We start from the raw sequence: 20270 nt of genomic DNA, 5'->3' as shown, positions 1-20270 counted from the left end.
CTGCTCCTTCTTCAGCCTTTCCCAGTTCAGGAAACAGAAACTCCATCCTTCCAGGCGCTCAACCTCAAACCCCCAGGGTCATCCTTGACTCCACTATTTCTCTCCTACACACCCCTCTAATGTCTCAGCAAATGTAAGCAGTTCTATCTTCAAAATATATCAGAATTAAGTCAGTTCTAACCCATCACCACCATCCTGATAGGCGATTAATGTGGAAGAAGCAGAGAGGGGCTAGATCATTGAGGGGGAAGGGTCTCCTAGCTCTAGCAAGAACGTTTAAGTTTTATTCTGAATGATATGGAAAACCATATGAGTACTTTACATAGGATCAGACTTGCTTCTTGAAAAGACCACTCTGGTTACTGAGTGGAGAATGAATTGAGGAGGCAAGACGAGAAGTGGTGAATCCAGTTAGGTGGCTATTAAGGTTTCGGGGAATGATGATGGCGTGGACTGCTTCTCTTCCAGGCAGAATCTCCCATCTGAGATGGGAGAGCCCGTCTCAGAGGCGGAAAGGCTGACCCAGGATGTGCCTGAACAAGTGAGCCTCTGTCGGTGACCCCAACGGAGGCAGCCCGAGTTTCAGCACCACTGGGAGGACAGCTCCCATCTCGCCTCAGAGCCAGAGAATCCAGAGCCTCTGCACTGAGGCGAATCCTGCAGAGTCTCGGGGTCCAGCGCTGTCTCAGAGGCTGGTGGCTAGAAGAAAAAGGCAAATGCCCTTTCTCTGAAAACTTGTGTTTGCTACCCTTCATAATGGAGATAATGATGCCGCCACACCGCCAAGCCGGACCCTTATGGATTTTAGGGGTCACCAGTGGAAGGGGAGACCCAAAGCAAACCCTCTGAAAATAGCGTCTGTCACAGACACCGGAGTTTATTTTCCCGACTTTGGAAAATTTTAAAAGATGCCAGATGTGCAGTAGGTTGGGGGAAGGGGCGTTTCTGCGCAGCTCCTGGTAGTCTGCACTGCCCTGTTGTGTCTCTGCTAACAAAGCTCCGAAGAACTAAGCTGCTTCTCTGAGAGCTGGACAGTTTAATCATTCCAGACCCAGTGCAGATTTTCTCCCTCCAATGGCAGAGTTTCTCTAGGATGGGGTAGTGAGAGGCCTGCCCTCTACTCCTGGCCCTCGTAGCTCTGTCCTCTCTAACTGAATCTAGTTTCCCCTAATCACTTTTGAACTGGATTGATTTTTTAATCTGGAGCTCATCAGGATTCCTCTTCCAGGAGTTGGGGGATGCCACTTGGCGTCTGCACCTGGGGAAGCCTCGCTGTGCCAATTCTGGCTCCTAAAGGTGCTGTCAGGAGGGTCAGGGAAGATGGGAAGGGTCTCAGCTTTCTCACTCAGAAATGACCTTTGGGTTTCAGAACCCCAAAGAAGAGCTTTCTCTCAGCTTCCCTATGAGAGGGAAAAGGGAGCAGCAAAGACTCTGACCTTGACCTTAGGGATACCCCAGACCACAGTGTGAGCTCACCCTGTCATGGCCATCTGCTCCACAGTGCTAAACCCACCGTTTCTGCCATTGCCCAGGTACACATGGGCACCCTGTGCCCACCTAGCCTCCCTGCACTAGGTGGGGGCTTGATCCTTAGGCAAGCTTTGTCCTGGAAATGTCCCTTAAATGGGCCAGGCTCCAACTTCAGAACCAACCCGCTCTAAGGGATATCATAAGGCAGATGCAGAAGCGGGGGGGATGCCAGGACTAGGTTTTTGGTGTGAAGGCAAGGCCAGACCAGACCTAGAATCAAATCCCATCCCCTTCTCTTTTTGCTCCCTTGTTATGTGACCTGGGATAAGTCACTTTTCACTTCACTGCTCCCGGGCTTAGATTCTGCCCCTGTGAAATGGGGGGAAGTAGCTCCTCCCAAGGAGCTGCTGTTGGCAGTCACTGAAACAAAAGTAAACCTCTGGTCAACGCCTCATAATTGGTCCTCTGTTGATAAAATATGAATGCCCTTCCTGGAAAAGGGATACCTGAGGAGACTTCACAGAATTAAGGGAGACTTCCCCTCCCCCAACCAGCCCATATCCTGTATCTTTCTAGACCCCCGCAACCTCCAATGGGGACTGGGCAAATATACTGCCACCCAAAAAGTGAGGGCCTGAAGGTGACCTGTCCTCACCAGGTTCCCACTTCAGTTCCTCAGACCAAGACCCCAGGTGAAGGAGACCTCTGCCCTCAGCCAGAATTATCCTGTGTGCCTCTCCTCCCTCCTGGGGTCCCAGCACTCCATTTTAGGAACTTTAAAAGGGGCCTGAGAAACAACAGGAGGCTTCCAGCTGGCTGCCCCAGGAACAAGGGCATCCGCTCCCTTTCATCAAGACTTCCACTACCCCATCCGTAAAACTGGGAGAAAGACTCCTCAGATGAGGATTAAACGACACAAAAATCCAGCAAGGCATTCAACACTCGGTCTTGACAGGCGTCCACAGAGGTTTACAGTCTCCCTGAAGACGCTTGCTCGCACTCCACTGAGGGGCTGGTATTTTGGCTCCCAAGGGTTCAAGAGGTTAAAAGATCTGGCCGAGTTCACACAGTTGGAAATGTGGAGCTCGACGACTCCAACCCAACTTCTCTAGGAGCAGAGCGTCTGGGAGGGCAGAAGCCAAGCTCCTGAGCCTGCCAGGCCAAACGCCGTGGGCCAGGAGTGGTCAGGGGCGGCGGGACTGCCAGCTCCCTCACTAGATCCGCTGGTTCAGCCACTGTTCCGGGACCACTTGGGCCAGCAGGGAAGCGAGCGCATGCGCCCCCGGCCCCACCCTCTTCAGATCTCGCTCTCACCTACAGGGCCAAACCCGCCTGTTCTGGGGCAAAGGGAAAACCGTCTCCAATCATTTGCTCCTCAATATCTTTCTGATTCTGGCATCTTTTGAGCCGAGGTGCAACTCCTTTTTCTAATTAGCTGCTATGATGAACTGTCGGGAGCTCTGATATTTGAAAATATCTATGAAAACTACTCCATACATACATAGATGCATGCATATATACATAAACATATACCAGGGCCCCCAGATTAGCTGTCCCTCCAGCTGCCGACCCGCCACCGCAGAGTAGTGGACGACAAAACCTGGCGCTGCCGGAAGCAGAATGAGGAATGTCCCATTCAAGGCCAGATCCCATGTGGCACCCCTGCCCCATGCCAAGGTGGAGTCTCCGGGCTTTACCTCTTCCCGGTCTAGCCGCAGGGATGGGGGAAAGGTGGGGTGCGGGGGGATGGTACTGTTTCCACCCCAAAACTGCCACGAGGAGGCCCCTTGTACGCACGCCTGCAGCCCGGAGTGTCCCCGCCAGGCAGCTTTACTTCGCTAAGTGAGTTGTACTGAGTGCCTGCCCGAGCCGGGTGCAGCGAAGAAGCAGAGCTCCTGGTGGCCCTCCTGCAGCATAGGCACGCACCGACTCGGGATAGCGGCCGGGCACCGCCCTCAGCCCCGCGCTTCCCAGGCCAGGCCCCGCCGGGAACCAAACCCGTGCCCCGCTGCAGCAAAGCGACATTCGCCCTCAGGAAGTCGGCCCTGTAGGTCTGCTTTGGTTCAAAAGCACCTCACTGCGCCCTCTGCAAGCCCCCACTTCCCAGTCATCCTGACTTCACGGCGCCCCCCAGCGCTTGACGGGGGCACTGCGCACAGTAGGCGCTCGGTCAAGGGTAATTCCCTCCCTCCTTGCGGTCTGGAGCCGGCAAGTGATGACAACCTGGGCTCCCCCTGCTGGAGACCGCAGTAACGACCTGAGGCCCCATCCTCTCCGAACGCTTATTTTTTTTAACTACTGGAGACTCTCAGCCCACCTCCACCCCATCTCCGCCTCCTGCCAGTTACCGGGCAGAGGCTACCAGGAAGATCTTATTTTCCCACAACTTTATCCTGAATGCAAACAAAATGAAAAATGCACACATTTACCCAACAAATATTTACTGAGCACTCACTTTAATATTAATCACCACAGCGAACGCTGAGTACTTACTGCATGGAAGGCATTGTTGGGCTCTTTTACATGTATCAGCTCATTTAATCCTCACAACAACCCTAGCAGGGTGGTATTATTATTATTCCCGCTTTGCAGTTGAAGACACCCAGGCCCAAAAAGATGTGGCCAAGCTCTCTCAAAGAGGGGAACAGGCTTTGAACCGGGATGTCTCCGGATCCCTGGCTCCTAACCATTACATTACACCATGGAACGCCATGGTAAAATTAAAAAATATATATATATATATAAAAGACATCAGAAGTGGCTTCAAAGCATCCCTTGTTCTCTAATTCACCCTGTGAAATTTTTCCTACGAAGAGAAACAGACACACGTTTTACCTAGAGAGAGATGTTGAGGTTTTCTGGTCATTTTCTGGGTATGCATTTGCTTGGGCCACCAGCAGATATAAGAGTAATATTATATCTCCTGGTTGCCCCACATATTGAACAAGATGTAAGGTTAAAAAAAAAGTATGCAAACAACTACCAGTCTGAGGTCCCCACCCCATCACTTCAAAGCTGTACTTCCTTCCAGAATAGAAGAGAATGCGGCTCCATAAGACTCAGTGGACTGTTCTTCACTCCTAAGAAGTCAGGAGCATGAAGAAGCCTAACCTACCTCTTTTGGACACTCCTCCCACCCCGCCCCAGCAAACTGAATTAATCACACTCTTTATGAGCCTCTCCTTTGTTCCCAGAGACCCTGAATGGGTCCAGCCACTCCCCTCACTAAGAGCCTGGGTGCAACTTTGGTGGAGGTGATAAGTGCCATGGTAAAGGTACACTGTGCAGAGTGAGTTAGGGTGAGACCACCCACCTTGGGAAGGGGGCCACGGTGAGAAAGCCATGGATCTAGACCAGGAGTACAAGAATTTTAGAATGGAGAGAGCCCTTGGAGGCCAGCTAATGCATCACTTATCCAGCTCAAAGACTTGCAAGGTGCAGGGCCAGATGCGGTGGCTCACACCTATAATCCCAGCAGTTTGAGATGCTGAGGCAGGCAGATCACTTGAGACCAGGAGTTCAAGACCAGCCTGGCCAACATGGCAAAACCCCATCTCTACTAAAAAATACAAAAATTAGCCAGGTGTGATGGTACACACCTGTAATCCCAGGTACTTGGGAGGCTGAGGCACAAGAATTGTTTGAACCTGGGAGGCAGAGGTTGCAGTGAGCCGAGATCATGCCACTGAACTCCATCCTGGGCGATAGAGCGAGACTCTGTCTCAAAAACAACAACAACAACAACAAAAAAAAAAAAACTTCCAAGGTGCCACAACTGTGCCTTGGGCACAGGATGTTAAGTGATCCACTTCAGTCCCTGATACCAACATTCCATTGTGGAAACTAGAGACCCATTACATCACTTTCCTCTCTGCCCCAGCCTTATCTCTGTCCCCTGGCCCAGGCCTATCTATTAACTGTGTGTGTCTAGCTTTCCCATTTAAGACTCTAAGATCCTTTGAAGACAGGCTTGTACGTTACTCACCACTGTATTCCAAGCACTGGGCACAGGGTCTGGTAGAGAGTAGGAGCTGAACTAAATAAATGAATTATCCCACAACATCTCTGCCTGGCTATCATGCTGCCCCTATTGGAATCCTCCTAGAGATGAGGCACTAGCTATTTCTCCATGGGACTGCATCCCTGTGCGTCAGTTAGCAGGTGAGTTCTCCTGTCTGCAGACTCCCAGACCTAGTTATCACCCTCTGAGCCTTTCCTGAATCCTGAAAAAAGCTACTGATTGTACCAGACGGCCAGACACCTGGCTTCTGTCCTTGGAGCATGGTCCAATCTTGAAAAGGGAGATCTCTTCTCCCCAGAGGGCACAGGAGACCCACCTGAGCCCCAGAGAACCCAGCCCACTTGGGGGCTGAGTTCATAGCACAGTGTGTAGCTGAGTGGGGGCTTATCCTCAAAACTCCCTTGCATGTCTGGTAATGAGTGTCTGGGAGAGGCTGGCCAGAAAATATGGAAACACTGTAATGTCATGTTGGTTCTATAGTATTTTCCTGAGTTTTCACATGTCAGCGTGAGCCAGAGGATGGGCATGTATCCATGCATGTGTGTGCATGTCAAACTACTTGCACATAGGCTGAGCATGGACCTAGGAATGTGGCCAGAAGCAAGTCTATATCCTGGGGAGGAGGCGTGGTGTGCCACAGTGTGCACAGGCTGGTGAATGCCCCCAGAAAAACTGGGGTCTGGATGACCCTAAGGGTGTATATATGTATATGAGTATGCAGGAGTGTGTGTGTGTTCACAAGCAATCTGAGTGGCTGGCCGTGTGTGTGTGTGTGCACAGATATAAAGACAAACTGCAGTCTGGTTCTGTCTGGGTAACATGTGTGTGATGTGTGTATATTTACAAGTATTTCCTAACGTAGTTTAGTGACGTTGTAATCTTGTGGCTGAGCATGCATGTGTATATGTATGTGTATATATGTGTGTTTACAATGTAATCCCAAGCCTGCATGTGACTGACTAGTGTGACCGTGTGTGTTTGTGTTTTACATGCACATTCCAGCCTGGTTCCATACCCCAAGACCCCATAGAATATGAAGGTCCTCTGATGAGCCCAGTACATCCTGACGCTGGCTGAGTGCTGGGTGGAGTATGTATAGGTGACTGGTGTTCACCAGCAACCTTGACCAGCCACCAACCTTTGTCTGGTGCCCACTTCCCATGGCCCCTAAATTCCTCACCCTGATAGGACCCTGGCTGTCCTTGCTCTGGACTGCCTTCCCCAAGGAGTCCCTTTAACTCACAGCCCCTTTCCTGGCCAGGGGGCTGGGGGTTGGGGGATATTCATCTCGGGGAGTTTTTGTTCTGCCTCATGAAAAGCCTCAATGGCTGGGAATACCATTCTAATTACGGGGAAGCCCAGCTTATGTGGGGGACACAAAGGGCTGTGGTCTCATAGCAGCTCCTTCCATCCGTCAAATAAGGCCGTCTAATGACGGGGTGAGAGCTGTGAATGCCTAAAACAAACTCGAAAAGGAGGGAAAATAAAGCCGCCGGGGGCTTAAAATATATTAAATTACCCTGATTAGGAGCCGTGGCTTTGCAGGCACTAGTTGGAGAGGCTGGGGAGGCTGTGAGTCCCGCTATTCACGTCAGGGGGGAAGAGGGGTCAGTAGGTCGGGGGCGGGGGGTGTTCACAGAGCCCTAGCCCATTCTCATGCTAACACCAGGGACACACTGCAGGCTTACTGGGCTGGAAAATAGAAATGAATTTGCCGTAATCCTCCTTCTTCTCTCGTTCTCTCTCTCTCTCTCTCTCTCCCTCTGCAGCCCAGGAGAAGCTTTGCCTAATCACAGCCTGTTAGAGCCTGCTGGGCATTGGGGCAGAGCCACACCCCAGAGCCTGTGTCCCTCAGCCCTCTCATCCCCTTGCCCCTTTCTGTGGGGTCCAGAATGAGAATGGGCTCCAGGGCACACGTGAAGGAGCAGTAAAGGCAGGCGGTGGGGTTCCAGTGGATGGGGAGTGCCAGGCCCTTTTCCAGCGTACAATTATTTACAATCCACAATTACCCCTTTAAGCACATGTACACAATTCACAGACACAAATATCCCTTTACTCTTCACACAACTCCTCACAACACATCCCTTCACAAACACACACTTAGATAGGCACAAATACATCTGTACACAATATGCTTCTTCAAGGGCAAATACACATCTACTCCTTCAAGGGCAAATACAAATACACACAGGCACCCACGGAGCTCTTTACAGGCACCCACGCATGGAGACATAGCCCTTCTCAGATGGCCATAGGCTGCCTCCAACACACACATGCACCAACACGTGCACCAACACATATGTGCATACCCATGCAGACTCCTGCACACCCCTTCAGGCATACCTCCAGAACCACGACCTAGTACATCTGCAATGTTTCACAACGGAGGAAACTGAGGCTTAGAGGGCAGCGGAGGGGCCGCCCTTCCCCAGCGCTAGTTGAGTCAGCCCTGTCTGTAAGTGCTGCAGGACCTTGGATAAGTCGTTGCCCTCTCAGGGCCTCAGTTTCCTGCTATTAAAGAGGGTGTTTGGACTAACGTTCTAGAAAACCCTTCCAGCTCAGAAATTGGTTGGAGCCAGTCTCAGGGACTATCTCTTGTGTCCCTCCCCTGCTTCTGCACACTCAGGTGGATGTCCTCGCCTCCACGGTGCACATAGTGAATCCCTCCAGTGTTCGCACGGTTACAAACTAGAGGGTCCGTTGGGAGTCCCGTACCCACACCCTCGCAGGTCCCGCTGTAAGTGGCTCCGCCGTCCCGCCCGCCCACAGTCAGCTGCGCTTTCCTTCCTGTGATTTTGTCGGTGCGACTATCCCGGTTTGGGACGTGAGGGTGTCAGGTGTGGCTCTGAACCACCAAGCCCCACAGCGTGGCGCCAGGGACCCGGGAGAGGCGCCCGAACATGCTCCTCTCGGGCCCCCGGCGCCCTCTGTCGGCGGATCTGGAACAGGAGCGCCCGGAGAAGGCCCGACACGTGCACGTGACCCTGCGACCTGACCCCGGGAGTCTGCACAATGCAACCTGCGCCCGCTAGTTCTCGGCTTGGCCGTGGGGAGCCAGGGATCCCTAGGCCGGACTGGAACAGAGACCACCAGAGTGAACTGAACAGAGGGAGCGTGGGAAGCGCAAGACCGGCCCCGCCACCCCCTTCCCCCCCCCGTGGCCCCTAGGAACACCCCTATCTGCCAGCCCCCCACACAGAGCAAGCGCGCGCGGGGGTATGCAGGGCACCCAGGCCAGAGCGGGCACACCAGGGCCGGCTGCCTGCTGCTAGCGAACCTGAGCCCATTGGCCTCAGCGTTTCCATCCGTGATGTGGCAGCAAAAGTGTGCCAGGGAGAAGCCCCGGGAAGTTCAAGAACCTACCTCCCACCCACCCCAGGCAGAGAAGGCAAGGACCCGCGAGCCCCCACTAGATAGCCCACAAGGGCACCCGGCTCAGCCGAGGCTGCTGCTGCCCCTCTTTCCTGGAAGGCAGCGCCAGGGCTGAGCTAAGCCGCTTGCTGAAAGTCGGTCGGGACAAAACCTGAAACTGCAGTGGGGAAAGCTGGTGCAACCGAGATCCCTCTAGCCTGGGCATCGAGACGCTCTAAGTGGTGATCTGACGTCATGGGAGTTAAGCAGGGTCCTGGGGAACCAAAAGCCACCAGCTTTAAGATGGACGCTCCTGGTGTAGGCTAGATTGTTTCAAGGAACCCAGGGGTTTCAGTAGCCGACATGAGAGGGTGACCACAGATCCCTCCCTAACCCCTCCAAGGGGTCCGAGGCTTGCACGTGATGACTATCCAGGGGCCACAAGTACTCCCAAGGAGGGATGTGAGAGCCCAAATCTCAGGCTCTAGCACTTGGTGCTCCATCCTTGCCCCTGCGGACACGCTGCTCCCTACCTGGTCTCAGGTTTGCTAGGCCCTCAGTGGAGCTGTCTTTTTGGGGTTTATCTAGGTGGAACCCCACGTGCCTTCTCCCGGCTTCCCAGCTCCAGGTCAGCTTCCTGCACACTGCTGTCATGGGCGGAGGCACTCCCGTGGCCACCCCTTCAAAAGAACCAAGATGAAGGGGGGTGATTAGTGAGGGTGGGCTGTAGTGGGGAGATTTGGGGAGGTGGGAGGTTTGAGGACAAGCCACACTATGTGAGAGGGCTGGGCTTATGCTCTTTCCTGCGGCCTGAGTCCAGTCTGGAGGGCCTCGACCCCAGGGTTTCCGAAACGGCTGTCCCAGGCCTCGGGCCTGGCTGCACCATGCCAGTCGGGGAACCGGCCCTGGGGGAGCCCTGTTCTGCCCTGATTCAATTCCACTTCTCCTTGGTCTTCTGTGGGGGATCTGCTTGGGACCCCAAGGGACTCAAGAATGTGAACGAAGGGCGTGGCTGAGAAGGGTGAAATGAGGGCTCCTAAGAGAGAGGGAGTCGAGTTGATGCCTTTACCACTTCCACCACGCTCTGCTCCAGCCTTGCCTTGGGGGCCAGTCCCGGGCCTGGAGAGAGCGTGCAGGCGCCCTCTCTTACTTGTCCCCCAAACCTTTCCCGGCCGCGCTCACCGCCCATAAATTCCATAAATTTGTGAGGGCGCGCACACACCTACGCCATCAAGGCATTTAACACAAACACATAAGAGCAACGAATTCGAATTCCAGAATTTTCACCACATAAAATTAAGCTTCACCTGGGGAAGCTCATCCCCTGCACCTGGAGGTGGGGAGATGGCGCAGAAGAAGGCGCTTGTGAGATGCCCTGCGGAGCTGGAGGGAATCCCTACTCCCCGCCCTCTCGGCGGCTTCCCGCGGCCGCGACCTGGAGCCCTTGTTCCAGGACTAGGAAGGCTCGGGGCTGACTCCACGGGGACTAAACAAGCCTGCGTGGGCTGGAGGCAGCCCGAAAGCCACGAAACAGAAGTGTCTGGTTTTCCCGCAGGGGTCCGATTTGCAACCGGAAAGGCCGGAGATATTGGGAATTTGGAGCCGTTCCTACTTTAAAGCCTACGTCCAGAAGTCACCTTCACCCCACAGTGTCTGCCCTTATGTAAATGGCCCTCCCATCAGCTACCTCCCGTGAATCATAAAGACAAACAAGATCTTGTTATTTTTCTAGAATATTCCAAAAATGAGCATCTTTCTTTGGAGCGAATTCCAGCGGGGCCGAGCTTGTCTTCTCCGGCATGATGGCACCGCCAGGGCTCTGGGAGGATCTCCGGGCCAGGCGCCGGCCTAGTGACTGGGGCTGGGAGGAGCTGGGGAGGCATGGCCATTGGCGTTTCTGCGTAGAACCGCAGCCCAGGGATCCCGCATCCGGCCCCGCAGCAGTCTCGGGTTCTCTGGCGCGCCCGCTCGCCTCTCGAGAACCTAGTCCCCGCGCAGGCCTCCCCAGATCGGAGCCGGGAACACCCTCCAGCACGGTCGCAGGACCCCGAGGGTCCTACCCAGTCATTAGCAAGAGTCGAGGCTGGATTTTCAGCGGCCGCCTGCGTTCAGTATAAATGGAACGTGCTAGGAAACTCCGATATGCAGCGATTTTCTAAACATCCCGTATCCCTGAAACCCGTGTGGCCACCGCCATGAGTCATGCAAGGACTGGGCGACAGAAGCTCTGAGCTTCTATTTGTAAAACACAAAATAAATCGGGGGAGCTGAATGAAGACAAAGCCATTTTTAAACGTTCGATTGGTGAGATCTCCCCCACTTAGCAAACGCTTTCATTTTCAGAGCTGCCTGTGGCCGTACGCAGGTTAAGAAAATCGATTGTATTCCTGGGTGAATTCCACCCAGGGAACCGAGTCCTGGGAATGCGCGCCCATGTACACAGAAAGCCCACATTTTAGAAGGAATGTATGAGTGAAAAAGAAGCGAGTATTCCGGACGCAAATGAGTTTGTAAATTTACTCTCTTGCCTTCGTGGGGATCTTCAAATTGTTTACCCTGCTTTTATTCCCTCTGTGGTGCTGCCACGGGTGCGCGGGCTGAGCAGGCCGCCCTTCTCCCCACTTGGAGAACTCTGAAACCTGAGGGCCTCTGCCGGAAGCTGCTGTTCGGCCCATCCGGGTTCCCAGAGGAGCCACTTTTCCTCCTACTAGCCCGGGGATTGCAAAGCATCTGGATCCTTAAATTCTCTATCCCATATGCCCAAGACTTAAGAGCCAGACCCAGATGTGGGGCCCAACTGGGGGAAAGTAGGGGAACCCAGGGTACAGCTGGGGCCCACCCGACCAATGCTGGCAGGCACCACAGACACCTCGGTCCACCTTTCCAATATTTTGCTCAATGTTTGGGGTACCCAAGGGGCAGCGTGCCCGCATGTTGATGCAAGTGTGACCCCTGTGGCTGGAACGCCGGACAGGGCTTTCCTAAGGCCCTGCATTCCGCGCACTGACTTTTCCTATCAATGGGAGAGACGCAGGCTATTGACCCAACGGCCTCCTCCTCGCCGCCTATTGTCGCGGCTCAATCACGCACTTACCGGAAGAAAAGCGAGTTTATCTTAGCTTGGAGGAGCCTCGTGTTGCGAGTGTGTGTGTGTGTGTGTGTGTGTGTGTGTGTGTGTCTCAAGGGTGAGGGGAATTCTGCAACCAGAACTGCGCAGATGGGTTGTGGATAGACACTTTCAGAAAAGGGCCAATTTCCCCTTCACAATGAGCGCTAAGTACCTGATAAATGGGGTTGGTGTTTATTCATGAGCAGGTACTTGGAGAAGGCGATTAGAACAGCCGCCTGCGCTGCCTCGCCAAGGTACTTAAATCCGGGCAGGTGCAGCGCGGCGCGCGGCCCCAGCTCACAAAGCCCGCGGCCGCCGTGGAGCTGGGAGGGGCGTGAAAGCTGGTCGCGCCGGGCCCCGAGGGCGCGCTGCGCGCAGGCACCTTAGTCCTTTGTTCCTCACTCGAAGCCAAGGCCACTTCACCAAGGGGCGCCCCGGGAAAACCTCCCCTTTAATTACTAGGAATTTCCCTTCGTCACTCCTCTGGGAGCCCAGCCGGGCAACTATAGGTCTGGCGGCCGCGGAGACTCAGCGTGGGTCCAGGCTTGGCGTTTGCATAAATGCTGCCTGTGAGCCGTCTATTAGCTAACCGGCTAAGTAACTAACTAAAATAGGAAGAAACAGAACCCAGGCCTGGGAACCGCGCGGGCACGCGGCTCTGGTCGCCCCCGCCGCCTAGGCGCCACCTCTGGCGGTGCGGGCAACCTCGGGCTTTCAGGTTTTGTTTCAACTCCAAGGGGAGAAAATTGGGGTCTGTCTCTTTCTACAGCTTCCTGGCGCCGAGGTCGTGGGACAAACCCGATCTCGCCCTCAGAGCGGCTGCGGAATCTCTAACAACTCCCAGCTTTTGCTCACGAGAGGCGGCCTCTCCTCGACGCGCGCGGAGAGAGCTCAGCAAACGCCAAGACCTTGGGGGACAGAGCGCAGGATCCTCTGCGCTTGCGAACTGGGAGCAGGCGAAGGGACTCCTGGGGCTGCTCCCAGAAATCTTGTCTGATATACCCCTAGTAGCTCAGGTGCTTGGGGTACGTAGCGTCCGGAGGTCTGAGGCAATAATGGCTGGCGCACCTTCAGCCCGACTCCTCAGGCCTGCCCGGATGCCTCTTAAAAAAAAAAAAAATCTTTTCGAAAAGCAGATCCAGATTTTTCTCCAGTGCAGAAAGTCAGAGAGGAGAAACCTGTTTCAAACAAGTTGGATTCCCTTTGGGGAGAAAATTCTTTCAGAGTGATAGGAAACAAGGCACAGGGACCTGAAGTCACCCACTGCAAAGAACCCGACGGCTCTCTCGCCCGATGCAGATTGACCAGGAGGCTGTAGATATTAACGTTCATTACAGATTTTCTTGGAACTTTGGGGTTAGAATAAATTATAGATAAAATAATTATGATTCCCTGGGAAATTCGACATCCCGGATGTAAGCGCAAACCGAAAGTGGTAATCCAGGGGCGCCTCGGGAAGGAAAATAGAGGTGGGTCGAGTGCCCATGGCCTGGACCGCGCATCCACCAGCCAGTCCTCTACCGAGCAGGACTAGGGGCCAGATGTGCGGGCGGCCGAGATTTATTAAGAGAGCAAGTCTTCCTCTCGCATCTTTTGCCAGGACCTGAGTTAGGGTTCCAGGGTGAAGTGTTTTCTCCGGTTACAGCCTGAGTCTCCTGCGCCAAAGAGACGGGTGAGGTGGTTTGCAGGACAGTCTGGCAAGCCGCGGAGGGCCGAGACGCGCGCGCCGCTGCATTGACAATGTCATGCGAATAGTCTCATTGCACGACGGCCTCGTGTAAACATTACTGAGAGGTTGAGGAGCGCTGGCCTGGACGCTCAGCTCCGTACGCCGGAAAGGCATGTAGCCCACAACACCGGGCACAAGAAGCGAACGGCATCACCAGGCTGGGGTGGACAGAGCGCAGCCTCCCCTATGCCGCCCTCAAGATCATGGCCGGCCCCGGTAGGGGGCCCCGAATTTAGGCTAGAAGTAGAAAATATATGGGAATGGGTGGGGGAGTGGGGGATAAAGATGACGCATCACGAAGCAGTTTTTATATTTTCCATTCCCAAGACCTTTAAGGCACACTCAAGAGATGCAGGTGTGATCAGGAGGGCCACCAGTACTAACACTCACTATTGACCTTCTTCGCATGAAAGATTTAGAATAAATTATAAAAATACAATGAATGTGATTTCTAGGGAAACGTATGCCCAGGTGTAATCCTTGCAGCCCCCTCCTCACTTCCTTGGGGGGGCTCCCCACCCACCTTTTCCCCCAATCCCAAACCCTAACCCCTCACCCCTCGCTGTAAGCTTGTTTTTTCTCAAATGGAGAAAAGGCTCCCCAAACTGGCAGGAAACCATACCCTACAGAGGCATTTGAGCACATACATTCCGGGCCCGCGCAGGCACCTCCCGCCTTCTGATTTGTGTATTTCACTCTGGCTAAACCCCACTGACCTCAGGTCCCCCTCAGGCAGTCTAGTGAGTTAGGCCATGAGACCTGCCAAGCAGGAGCCCTGGGCGGGCACGGCTGGGTAAATCAGACCAAACGCACCCAAATCTGACTCCAGAACCACCAAGGGCAGAACCCTTTCACCCATGAAAAATTTTATGTGGTTTTGGGGTGCATTCGAACAGGAACCTCCAAAGAGTTTTGGTTACTCCAGCTACTATATCACAAATGCCTTATCTTTCTGTTTGGTGATAGAACCTCTATGTCCAGGCAGGAAAGTCAGGAACATTTCATTAACCTGGCATCCTCTTCATTGCCAGTCCAGTGACTGATGTAAAGCTGGTGCTACTAATGTCATATTCTAACCAGAAACCACCAGGCTAGAAGATAGCTCCTTGACTCACAGGGTGTGGTGTAGGCTGGCTCTTCCTGAGGCTCACTTCCCACCCCAGCTCCCTCCTCACTGCAGCAACCCCCTCCATGGGGTAGGACAGTGGTAACCTTCAAGATGGAGCCTCTTTGGGGAAACTCAGAGGAAGCCCACCCCTGCCCCCTTTCCCCTAATCCTCCATCCTCTCTCTTGGTTTGTGATGAAAGGACTAAGGTTCCTCTGACCCAGGACCAAACAAGGCAGGGATTAGGTAAGCATGTGATTGGGTAAGCAGGATCTCCCACCCACCTCACCCTTTGCAAAGCACCTTCACACACAGCATCTCCTATAATCCCCCACTTGCCAGGCCTCCCAAGGAGGCACTCTCAGCTTCCTTCAGGAAACAGAAGCTCAAAGAATGGATCTGGGTTACCTGGAGATCTCCTAGCAAGGAGAGGTAGAGCCAGGATTCCTCCTGGCATTCTGATTCCAAGTCCAGGGTGGTGGTCCTTGACCCTCCCCCCACAGTTCCAAGGAGGATGGGGGCATCTTTCAGGCAGCCTTGTGGGATAGTATGGGGACCTGACTTGGCATCAAGAGGTGAAGACATTCAATTGAACGCCACCGTCATTCAGTCCCCACTTCTGTGCAAGGTACATACCAAGAGTGGGGAGGGCAACAAACGTGGCTTCCACGGCCCCTGGCTCCGGGATGGAGAAAAGCTCCCTAAATTGGCAGGAAACCATATGCTACCAAGGACATGCCCAGAGCATGGGCAGTGCTCCAGGAGTACAAGGACAGTTCTCCAAGGACCAGATATAAGGCCCATTGGCTAATTGGACACCATGGTACCTCGAGTCCACTAAGGCCTTTAGAAACTATCTGGGACTTCTTTACAGAGTAGGCAGCTGTTTTACTCTGCTGGTAGTAGAAGTGGCTAGGCCCTTGAAGAGGCTCCAGTAAGGTAAGCAGCTCTTCTCCCCAAGACCTTGACATGCAGCCCCAGTGTGAGCTCTGCTAAGAGATCGCGATTCTAGTGTCCACTTTGATAATGGCCTCCAGCAAGTCCTTCTCCATCTGCTTGTTTCCTCAACTGCCAAGTGAGGGGGCTTGTAAAAGAAGGTTCCTAACATCTCTAACCTGGGCCTCTAAGAAGTGTGAGGGAGGGTGGCTACGAAGAACCCCCTGCTGACTTCTAAGGACACTGGAGAATGAGTTTAACCCAAGAGAAGTGCACATTTCTTTCTGAAATTTGGTCCCTAAATAAACAGTTTGATAGTGGGATAAGGCACATAGACCCTGGAGCCAGCTCCCTGGGTTCAAATCTGTCCCCGATCTGCCAGTGAATAGCTGTGTGGCCTTGGGTCACTTTACTCAGTCTCTCTGTGCCTCAGTTTCCTCATCTCTAAATCAGAGGTCCTGGTGAGGATTAACTGGCACAGGCTAGCTATTAATATGATTTGCCCACACCCCTGGATACAGCCTTGTCCCTTCCCAGTCCTCTTGGTTTCTGCCATGGACTGTCACCATTTCTGCCCCTGTTCCACTGCCAGGATTTCAGCCTTGCCTGGATCTAGCATCTGGTCAGGAATGGGATGAAGAAGGCAGGCACCGGTGTATTGCCTGCTTGATGGGTACCTTGCCTGAGTAAGCTTTTTACCTCAGCCTGTTACTTATTTTTGGATATAGAGAGAAATTGAGCCTGTCTCTGTCTCTTTCCTTAATAATACCCCCAAGTGGAGACACCTGTTTGAAAACACGTGTCCTTGGCTTTAAGGGGTGAGAGAGTGAGGGAGACCAAGCTGACCAGTCCCACTCATGAGGGATCCTATCAGAGGCAGGTACAGCACAGAATTTCTGATGTTTTTGTTCTCCTTACACACACACACACACACACACACACACACACACACACATCAGCTCCCTGAGGGCAGGGGCTTTTCTGTTTTGTTCTCTGCTGTATCCCCAGTGCCTAAAACAATGGCTGGCACAGAATAAGCACTGAATAAATAAAATAAATATAAATTACTTGAAAGGAGGCAGAAGCATTCCACTGACTAGATCTATTATACTTCCATAGCACGGTCTAGTCTTAATGTATTTTCCTCATCAATAGGTAATAGCCAGAGTTTATGGCTAAGAAAGTGAAAAAGAACATGCTTCAGATTTCTCTCCTTAAGAGTCATCTTGGCCTCTAATTCTCTCAATTAGCCACAGGGCCTTTCAACCCTCCCCCCACCCACACACTCACACCTTCCTAAGTGCTGAGAGCCCAGGAGAGACAAGGTTTCAAGGGTCTGTATTTAAGACATTGGGGGTCCACAAGACCTACTGGGAGTTTGAATTATTTGCGTACAGAATGAAGCTGCTATCATTCCACAGTCCTGGCACCCCTGGCACTTAAAGCACGTGGAGATGTATTGGTGTTGTTTTTTCTTTTCTGAGTGGGGAGGGGCACTGTTTTCTGAAAATGCATAGTGACAGTAAATTGTCATTAGAGGTGATTGCTGGTAATAATAATGGCTGTCATTCAAGGATACATTTATGACTCAGGCCCTGGGCCAAACCTAGCATCTTCTTTCATCCTCACAAGTCCATGAGATGAGATCAATTTGCAAATCCATTTTACAGATGAGGATATGGAGATCTGACACAAGTCACATGGTATGTAAGGGAGAGAGCCAGAATTTGAATGAAGGACTCCAAAGGAAGCTGTTCACTGTCCCCCAACCCCTGACTCCTTTCTGTCTCTGGGTGATAAGGAAAGCAAGGAAATCCACATGAAATGTGACTTGGGAGAGGAGGCATTTAGCCACTACCTTAGAAGCAAAGCTACAAAGTCAGTAGTATAGTAAAGCACAGTGAGTCTAACCCTTCCTGCCAAGTATAAAGCCTACTGGACCTTCTTCAGGATGTGAGACTGAAGGCAAGTTACTTAACCTCTTCATACCCCAGTTTCCTCTTCTATAAAAGGGAGCCATCTCCTTTAGTTGGGAGGACTAAATGAGTTAATATATAAATAAATTATTGTTCTCTCAGTCTACTGCAGAGTAGTATTTATACCACTGCTTGCCAACTGTGGCTGCCTTAAATGTCCTCATTTTACCCATCCAAATTAGGGAACCTACAGGAGAAAAATAGTGATTTGTCCGAGAGCTCAGGCCAGAAGTGCCCAGGAGGAAGAGGAAGAGTCTAGAGCAGCCTTTACAGATGGTTTTACAGATGGTTTTGCAGAAAAACGTTTCGCTTTCCCTTTTTAAAAAAGATGTAAACATCTTCCCAGGCTCCTCTGACATCAGCGTGTCAGTGATGAATCATCGGGAATCTAAACACACGCACTAGGTAGGTCAGTCTCCATTTTTAGTCAAGTTTCTGGTGGCTCCACAGAGACCTTGCAAAGGGGTCCCAAGTCATGTGCAGTTCATGAAACCTTAGCTCCTCTAAGCCCTCTGGGGGCCCCGTCAGATGAAGAGCAGAGCTGCACAGAGGCTGAGGGGATCCCTTCTGGCATTTCTTCTTCTTTTTTAAATTTTAAAGCAATTTGCATAGAATTTTTCTTTCTTTTTTTAACAGAGCACACAAAACCAACGTTTTCAGGCTGGTTCTTGCTTGCAAGTGAGAGACTTCATATGTGATGGAACAGAGGAGAGGAGCCCCTGGGAGCTGTTATATTTAAATCAATATTAAAAACAAAAATTTGACCATCTCAATGCTTGTTAGATTTATGTGTATGTATGATTTTTTTATTCATTCATCCAGAAATGACTTCATTTACTGAGTATTTACTAAGTACTCAGATGTGCAGCTGACCCTCTGCTGAAGGTGTCAAGAGAGGGAGAGATGTGGAGAAAATCTGGGTAGGCCTCCTGGAGGAGGAGGCACTGGACAAAGTTTGGCCAATTGGAGTTGGGAAGGAATGTACTCAAGTAGGCTGGCAGTTCAGCATGAGTAAAATCCCAGAAGTGAGAAATCCCAGGACAACACAGAGAAGAGGGGAAGGAACGCACAATGGGAGCAGTACAGCTGCAGGGAAAAGGCCTTCTTCCCCCTTCTAATTTGTTACTTCTAACTTGCTGTGAATTTAGAAGCCAAATATTGTGGATGTTAGAACTGTATGTAAAGCATGGGTACATAAATGACCTCAAAGCAAGCACCTGAGAGTGAAAGGCAGGTATAGGGGACAAGATTTGGGCCACTCAGAAGAAGCCCCCGTGCCCTTTCAACTTGGCAGTGCACTGGGTGAGGTATGAGCTAGGTACAAGCTAACACCTGTCACCGCACGGAATCCAGGAACTAGGCAAGCAGGGACAGCAAGAGGTCCCCCCCCCCCACACACACACAAAAGAACTCGTATGGCCCCTGCACTGCCACTAAGTCACTGCCCAGCCCAGCCCACTCCACCCCAGCAACCACCATTTGGCCCAGGACTTTATTTTAGGCTCTGGGAATGGGATGGGGGAGTGAGTGGGCACAGCTGATTCCCCTAACAGCTGAGCCACACACACATCTCCGGCTCTTCACGAGGGGCCTCAGGACCTGGCTGAGCTAGATTCTAACTATGATCCCCTCCAGCCAGAATCTGAGAGGAGCCAAGGAAGAGCCAGAGCCAGAAACACAGAAGGGGAGACCAAGAGGCTAGCCGAGGAGAGATGGGTGAGCCAAACGCCTTTGGGAAAGGCCGGCGATCTTACCGGGCCTCGGCTGGGCGCACTTGCCCTCCATACCCACCGCCCAGGCCTGGTACTCCCCAGAGCCCTGGAGCGACAGTGCGCCCCCCACCCCACCGGAGGCCCAGCGGGGCTGCCCAGCCGGTTTTCAGCACACCATCCTCCGCCCCGCTCCTTGGGGCCCGCATAGTCCCAGGCGGGGGGCGGGGCACAGGGATACGGGCGAACCCCGCAAAGGGCTCTTACCTCCGCGCGGGCATCCGTCCGAACAAGCACAGTTTGCCGCTGGGACTGCGGGGTTGGGGAGGCTCCCACGGGTTCGTATCGCGCCTCCACTCCCCCCTCCACCCCCTCCCCGGCCCGAGCCCCTAGATCCTTCGGTGACACCGAGCGGGGACGCCGGGACCAGGGGACAGGCGCCGCGCCGGCGGGAGGAGGAGGCTCCTGCGGGGCGCGGCGGGGCGGGGCGGGGGTCTCTGCTGGGCCCCGCCCGGAAGGGGACGTGGGAGCGATTATGCCAGAGAACAAAGGCGGCCGGGTAAGGCTCAGCGCCCCCCCGGGCCTGGCCCTGAACTTGAACTTGTACTTGACACTTTGTCCGGAAGATGGCGGGGAAGCCCATCTGAGCTGGGACGGGGCTCGTCCGGCCACCTTCCGTCCTGGGGAGGAGGCAAGCCCGCCCTTTTCTGCGCCCAGAGGGAGCCAGGCATCCTAAGGCTCCCGGCGCGCTCCAAACAATCTTGGGCTCGAGAGTCCTGAGATCCCCGCGTTCCCTCTGAGAGTGTGAGTGCGGACGAGGTCCTGGATCTCCGGGCCAGAGGAGTAGGCCGGGGCCCTACGCC

The 20270-nt window shown here is 53.2% G+C and overlaps 1 protein-coding gene across 1 annotated transcript; it reads right to left on the bottom strand.

The window, feature by feature from the left end:
• Positions 1-239: 239 nt before the first annotated feature.
• Positions 240-20050, bottom strand: LOC129526899 (post-transcriptional regulator MKT1L-like). The gene is made up of 3 exons (XM_055362771.2): positions 19675-20050; positions 9376-9522; positions 240-699 (listed from the first exon to the last, which is right to left on the bottom strand). The coding sequence occupies exons 1-3, from the start codon at positions 20048-20050 to the stop codon at positions 686-688; spliced, it is 537 nt and encodes a 178-aa protein (XP_055218746.2). The 3' UTR covers positions 240-685.
• Between the last annotated feature and the right edge of the window lie 220 nt (positions 20051-20270).

The sequence above is a fragment of the Gorilla gorilla genome, chromosome 16 (assembly GCF_029281585.2).
Source record: "Gorilla gorilla gorilla isolate KB3781 chromosome 16, NHGRI_mGorGor1-v2.1_pri, whole genome shotgun sequence".
Taxonomy (NCBI): domain Eukaryota; kingdom Metazoa; phylum Chordata; class Mammalia; order Primates; family Hominidae; genus Gorilla; species Gorilla gorilla.
This window is presented reverse-complemented; position numbering and strand designations above follow the sequence as displayed.